Source organism: Bison bison, unplaced genomic scaffold, assembly GCF_000754665.1.
Source record: "Bison bison bison isolate TAMUID 2011002044 unplaced genomic scaffold, Bison_UMD1.0 scf7180017864066, whole genome shotgun sequence".
Classification (NCBI taxonomy): Eukaryota; Metazoa; Chordata; class Mammalia; order Artiodactyla; family Bovidae; genus Bison; species Bison bison.
In genome coordinates this window covers 6,904,980-6,912,416 of record NW_011494638.1, presented here as the reverse complement: position 1 = coordinate 6,912,416, position 7,437 = coordinate 6,904,980, and the positions used below count along the sequence as shown (strand labels likewise).

General features: G+C 41.3%; 1 protein-coding gene across 1 annotated transcript in view; it reads right to left on the bottom strand.

Annotated features, from left to right (window-relative positions):
- The window catches only part of FAM63B (family with sequence similarity 63, member B), a 76,597-nt gene extending 76,183 nt beyond the window's left edge, over positions 1-414 (bottom strand). Inside the window, exon 1 of the mRNA XM_010836843.1 lies at positions 4-414. Coding sequence (XP_010835145.1) covers positions 4-241 — 238 coding nt within the window. The 5' untranslated portion in view covers positions 242-414. The remainder of the gene's footprint in view (positions 1-3) is intronic.
- Positions 415-7,437: the final 7,023 nt, after the last annotated feature.

Genomic DNA, 7,437 nt, shown 5'->3' with positions numbered 1-7,437 from the left:
AGCTGCAGGGTACCAGAACCTGAGGAGAGCCGGCGGGAGAAGCCGAGTCCGAGAGGCTCCTCCCGCCGGCCGCCGCCCCCTGCCCCTTCCCGCCGCTGCTCTCCGCCGCCCATACTCCAGGACCATCCCCAGCGGCGAGCCTGGTCTCTTGTTGCCCTTCCTGCGGAGAACCTGTCCCTGGCGCTGGCCCGGCGGCCACTCCGTGTTCTAGCGGTTGCAGGCTCTCGGGGCCGCTCTCCATACCCAGCCGCCCGCCCCTCGCTCTAAAGAGACCACGGCGGGATCTCCTCAGACAGCGCCTCAGACGCCATGACAGCGGCACTGGCAGCTACAGCGCCCTTGCGCGGCCTCGGCCAGGCACGTCACAGGGGAGGGCTCCGGGAGCGCGCGCGCGCGCCGCCGCGCTGTCCGTGGGCCCTGGGCGTGCCTGCGCGTGCCTGCGCGCCGCCGGGTGAAAGGGACACTCACAGCGACCGCCCACGGGGCTCCGCCTCGCCGGCGCGCCCGCGCGCTCTGGCCAGCGCGGGGCGTGGAGGGCGTGGCTAGGAGGGCGTGGCCAGGAGAAAAACATCCTCTCATTTTGTGGCCGGAAGTTGAACTCCGGGGCAGCTAGACCGCGCGCGGCTTCTTTAAAGGCCAGCGGGGAGGCGGTCAGCTCGGGTGTGACCATTTAGACCTGAGTCGTGTGTGGTTCAGCCTGGGGCTGACAGATGGGGAATTGGCAGCAGTTGTAGTATTTGGAAAAGAACTCGTCCCTGAAAAGCTCAGATTTGTTTCCCCAGCTTGTAATATGGAAAATTGAAGGAATTTCTTACGAAATGTAAATTTTAAAGGCTGGGATCCACTCAAGGTGCACTACACTGCACAATTTCCAGTCTTTCTCGGTTTTGGCTGAGAAACACCCTCCTCCTCATCAGCTACTGGGGAAAACGTTCGCTCTACATGAGGCGTCAGTGAGGTTGTGGATATTGGCCTGCGCGGCAAAAAAAAAAAAGTGGGTGATTTGGGCCAATCATAATAAATTAACTTGTGCTTGCATTAGCCAAGTCTTTGCGGTTTTAACTTGGCCTCATTTTGCATGGAGTGGGAAGTGCCTGTGTCAGAAAAAGTCAATTTTCTATTGAGTCTACTCCTCTTAAGGACATTCAGTTTTCAGAGAGGGGAAAGTAGGCTGGTGCTACTCTGATCTGTGATCTGTTCCTGACAGGGGCTTTTTTCTTTTTTTGCCTTTCAACATTCTTTAGGTAATGGGGATCCGAAAACGTCAAGACATATCTTCCTTCCTAGTCAGATGTATCAGTTCCTGGTAGCTAACAGAATGTGGTCTTTCTGTATCTCTATTTTTTTTTTCTTTTTTTTAATTTTTTTTTTCTTATTCTTAAATTTAATAATTTTAAAACATGACAAAGTTACTAAGCAGTGTTTCATTCACTCATTTAGCATATTTCAGTACCCATTACATTGCTGAATTCTGTGGCACTAGGGATGCCTGGTAAATAAGAAGGGCTCACATCTTCTTGCTGTTTACTATCTAATGTTTTTTCTTATCGCTACGTTTTTGATATTTGCTTGGGAAATACTATTTCCTGCAGAAATGATGTTCCTTCCACCTTTTTTATAGTGGCATGATATTATGATACTTATCCAACTCTTGCCAAAGAGGAAAATTAGAAGAGATAATAGAAAGCCCATTACTTCATGGGAAATAGATGGGGAAACAGTGGAAACAGTGTCAGACTTTATTTTGGGGGGCTCCAAAATCACTGCAGATGGTGACTGCAGCCATGAAATTAAAAGACGCTTACTCCTTGGAAGGAAAGTTATGACCAACCTAGATAGCATATTCAGAAGCAGAGACATTACTTTGCCAACAAAGGTTCGTCTAGTCAAGGCTATGGTTTTTCCTGTGGTCATGTATGGATGTGAGAGTTGGACTGTGAAGAAGGCTGAGCGCCGAAGAATTGATGCTTTTGAACTGTGGTGTTGGAGAAGACTCTTGAGAGTCCATCGGACTGCAAGGAGACCCAACCAGTCCATTCTGAAGGAGATCAGCCCTGGGATTTCTTTGGAAGGAATGATGCTAAAGCTGAAACTCCAGTACTTTGGCCACCTCATGTGAAGAGTTGACTCATTGGCAAAGACCCTGATGCTGGGAGGGATTGGGGGCAGGAGGAGAAGGGGACGACAGAGGATGAGATGGCTGGATGGCATCACTGACTTGATGGATGTGAGCCTGAGTGAACTCTGGGAGTTGGTGATGGACAGGGAGCCTGGCATGCTGTGATTCATGGGGTCGCAAAGAGTCGGACATGACTGAGCGACTGAACTGAACTGAACTGAATAGAAAGCTTCTTTAGAATGTTGAATTTAGGAGTTTTTGTGTGTTTTTGGTCTCCATGTCAGTCCATAAGCAATAAATACTATCATTTAAATTAGAATCTTTCCCTGAAAAAGAATTGCAAATGTTAACAGATTAAGATATATGTTGCTGGATTAAGCACTTTACAGTATTTAAGATCATTAAGTACAAGTGAGAATATTACAGATTTCGGGAAATTCAGAAGTTAGCATGCTGCCTTGATTATAAAAAGGATATTTATAAAAGTGTATTACATGAAAAAATTAAATGGATGAATCATTTTTACAGGCCAGAAACCACAGTAGAGCTAAAAATCTTGAAAGTGCATCTCAAATAATGACCACTCACCATTTTTCAAAAATGCTACTTAAACCTTCTTGCTCTTGTAGTTTTTATTAGTATATGTTTCAAATGTTCACATGCATAGTTTAATAGCTTATCTATAATAAAAACAGAATCAGTTTTTATTCATAGCAATTATATAAATCAAGATGACCAAATATATATATTTATTTAAGTTTGTGAAAATGTGCATAGTATTTTCTAAGAGAGTTGGCGAGTAGCATCTAGGGAGAATTGTCAGAAGATACTAAACTGGAAAATATCCCATTCTTTTTTGCTTATTTGCATCTCTAGTTAAAATAGATCATTTAAAAAACAAACTGGTTATTAATCCATAATTTTTAATTTTTTTTTCAGGGTTACAGATGTAATAGCCTTAAAAGTCAAATGTTGTTGTTATTTAGTTATTTTAGTCTTTAAGTCCTGTCCCACATTTTATGACCCCATGGGCTGTTTTATAGCCCACCAGGTTCCTCTGTCCATGGTATTTACCAGCAAGAATACTGGTGGTGTCATTTCCTTCTCTAGAGGATCCTCCCAACTCAGGGGTGGAACCCACATCTCCTACATTGGTGGGCAGGTTCTTTATCATTGAGCCACCAGGGAAACCCAAAAGTCAGATAGTTTATGTAAAAAATCAGTTACTGCTCTATCCCTCCACACTGATGGAGTCCCGTTCAACTCCTAGATGTCTTTAGCTCCTTATCCCCATATTTCTGAGTAACATGATTACACTCTGATGTCTTCATTTAAAAGTTGTAGATATTGTTTATTGATTTAGTCCTATAAAGATGAGGATTTAGGTTTTTTTTTCATACCATTTTTTCCTCCTTTTGCTCCAACCTCCCAATTTTTTTCAAGACTTTGATCAAAGTACTCAAAATGTAAAGCATTAGATTTATTCACCGCAAAATCAGGTATTTTACTGTGACTCTACTTTTTTTGCTAAAGTTTTGTTTTCCCTGGAATTAACAATTGCCTTATCATTTTGTTGCTTGATTTAAAACTCTTCAGTTCAGTTCAGTCACTCAGTCGTGTCCAACTCTTTGCGACCCCATGAATCGCAGCACGCCAGGCCTCCCTGTCCATCACCAACTCCGGAGTTCACTCAGACTCACGTCCATCGAGTCAGTGATGCCATCCAGTCATCTCATCCTCTGTCATCCCCTTCTCCTCCTGCCCCCAATCCCTCCCAGCATCAGAGTCTTTTCCAGTGAGTCAACTCTTATCTCCAGTAGCATATTGGGCACCTAATGTCCTGGGGAGTTCCTCTTTCAGTATCCTATCATTTTGCCTTTTCATACTGTTCATGGGATTCTCAAGGCAAGAATACTGAAATGGTTTGCCATTCCCTCCTCCAGTGGACCACATTCTATCAGATCTCTCCACCATGACCCGCCCGTCTTGGGTTGCCCCACGGGCATGGCTTAGTTTCATTGAGTTAGACAAAGCTGTGGTCCTAGTGTGATTAGATTGACTAGTTTTCTGTGAATATGGTTTCAGTGTGTCTGCCCTCTGATGCCCTCTTGCAACACCTACCGTCTTACTTGGGCTTACCACTAACTCAGCCAGACTTACCAGTACTGTCAACCATATCATGTTATTTCTCAGACCCATTTTAATCTTGTGTACATCTCTCCTGAACACTCACTTCTGCTCTGATCTGGACTTGTTGTTTTATAGGCCTGCTGAGCAGCTGTCATCCTGGGATTTCTTTTTTCTGTTGTTTTAGGAATTGCTTCTTCCTCTCTTCTATGTTGAGTCCTTTCTTTCTTGGATCTCCTGTCTTCCTGTTTCCTTGATTTGGTGGAATATATTCTCAGTTTCCTGAGAAAGAGTGCATAAGAAGCATATTTTTGTAGGTCATATTTGTCTGAAAATAGCTAGACCTTTATTCTACCTTTATATCATATAGTTTGGCTGGAATATAAAACTCAGCATTGGAGATACTTTTTATTCATTTTAGTTGTTGAGAAACTGTCTTCTAGCTTCCAGGTGATTATAGAGTAGTCTGATACTATTAGATTCTGAAACCTCTGTATATAATCTATTTCTTCTCTCTGACGTTTATTTGATCTCTTTCTTCTTGGTGTTCCACCATTTCAGTATTTGATATACCTCTGGGTGGGTCTTGCTTTATTCATTGCACTGGGTATTTGGTGATCACATTCAATGTAGAGACACATCCTTTAGGTCTGGGAATGTCTTTTTCCTTTTTTTAATAAATCTTATCTTTTCTCTAATTGTATTTATCTTTTTGTTCTGCTTTCTAAGAGATTTACTCAAATTTATCTTTCAATTCTTTTTGATCCATTACTTATTGACACTATTGTATATTTAATGTCTAAGAGCTCCTTCTAGTTCATGTCTTAGAATACTGATCATAATTTTTAATATATCCTTTATATTTTTCAAAGGATGTTTGAACCATATGCTATAAAATAGTATCATTTAGTTAGTATGGAGTTATTGGTAGTGCCAGAGAGTGTGAGATATAGGGATATAGTGCCAGAGAGTGTGAGATATAGTGTAAAACATTGGTTTTATTCTTTAGGAGAGCAAAATCTACTTTGAGAAGTAAGACATTCACGTGAATTGGTCATTAAGAATACAAGTTAATTAATAGTTAATACTGAAGAAGTGGTATAAGCAGTAACTTAAAAAGATTCAGATAAGAAAAAACATCTTGTAGTGTGAGATAATGAAGGAGTAATTAAACTACACTCTCCTGATTAAAATCACAGGCTGATTATTACTTCAGCCTTAAGAAATCTAAAAAATATATCTCTTACTCTCAAAATAATAGTTTTTTTCCTTTTTAAATTAATTTTCATTGGAGTATAATTGCTGTACAATGTTGTGTTAATATCTGCTGTACAGCAAAGTGAATCAGCTATACATATACATATATCCTGTCTTTTTTGGATTTCCTTCCCTATTAAGTCACCACAGAGCACTGAGTAGAGTTTCCCTGTGCTATACAGCAGTTTCTTATTATTTATCTATTTTATACATAGTAGTATAAATATATCAATCTCAATCTCCCAATTAATCTCACCTCTCTTCCTTTCCCCCTTGGTATCCATATGTTTGTTCTCCACGTCTGTGTCTTTATTCCTGCTTGGGAAATAAATTCATCTTTATCATCAGAATGATAATTCTTTTAAAATTATCTGTTTTTCATAGTTAGATCATGGCTTTTCTAGCTACCATAACAGAAAAAATTGATGCTATATCTGGCTTTTACCCACATTTATTTACTATTATTTCATCTGTCAAGTCTTGCTGATATTGTATACCCCTTTACTAGTTCATTTATGTATAGCCACTTTCTTACTGAGTCCTGATCGTTTTTCTACTAGAATCTAGCAGCATTTTAGTTATTCCCCAGTCTATGATTCTGTCTTCCTCACCTTATCCTGCATAAACCTATCAGAGCTATAGTTTAAACATCTTGGTTTTATTTTGTGGATTCTACTAAAAATAATGCAGTGGTTCTTTATTGTTAGTTGAGTCAAAATTGGCTCTGATTACTGCACAGGTACAAGACATGTATACCTTTGCTCCTCTTAGCATTTTACACAAGACAGAGTGATAAAATTCTGAGTTAAATTCAAGGGTTTCCATGTAATTCAAATTGCCCTGGCTCTGGCCCTCAAGTGACTATGCAGAAATTCCAGCCTCCTGTAAAGTACATCCCCTATTTAATTATTTCTGAGAGCCCCCATGAGGAGTCCCACACCTGTTCAGAAACAAATCCAATCCTATGATATTCTACCAGGTGCTGCTTCTACTACATGCTGTTTCACCAGATGCTAGTCTGTTCTGGTGGTGTTAAAGATGCATGATGGTGACCGGAGGGAAGTGACCTTCTTTTCCCTTTTATTGTAGCTCTAATGTGCTACAGCATTAATAAAACTTCTCTCAATTTTACTTATGTAGACTTTTTAAAAAGTGGGACCTAAATATGAGTCCAGATAGGTTTCACCAGGAGTGAATTAAAAGAATATAGTCCATCACCTTCAATTCAGAATCCTTGTTCCCTTGGTATTACACCAGATGTTAAGGTTTGTTTTTGTTTTTTTTTTAATTCCCTACACACCAGCTCCTTCTTGGTGTACAATTCTAGCCCAGTTCCCTTGCCTAGTGCACCTTGTTCCTCTGTGATCAAAACTCTTCTGTCTCATGAGAAAGGGGCTTTGGAAGTGGCTCTGTTCATCTAGTTCATTTTTTTTTAAATTGAATCAAGTCTATCTCCTGGTCTCCCTGATGGCTCAGCAGTAAAGAACCTGTCTGCAATGCAGGAGATACAGAAGACACAGGTTGGATCCCAGGGTTCCAGAGCCCCTGGAAAAGAAAATGGCAACCCACTCCAGTATTCTTGCCTGGGAAATCCCTTGAACAGAGGAGTTGGGCAGGTACAGCCCATAGGGTTGCAGAGTCCGACATGACTGAGCGACTGAGCATGCATGCACACATATCTCATGCCTTAGGACTTCTCTCCTCAAACTTCTACCCTGTCAACCCAACAATTTACTTGATCTCTCTCAATTCTAATATGATTGTTCCCAAAATCTGGTTTGGGGATTAGCAGTATCACAACATCACTTGGATTCCTGTTCAGTCCAGTTCAGTCACTCAGTCGTACCCGACTCTTTGCAACCCCATGAATCGCAGCACGCCAGGCCTCCCTACAATCACCAACTCCTGGAGTTCACGCAAACCCATGTCCATCG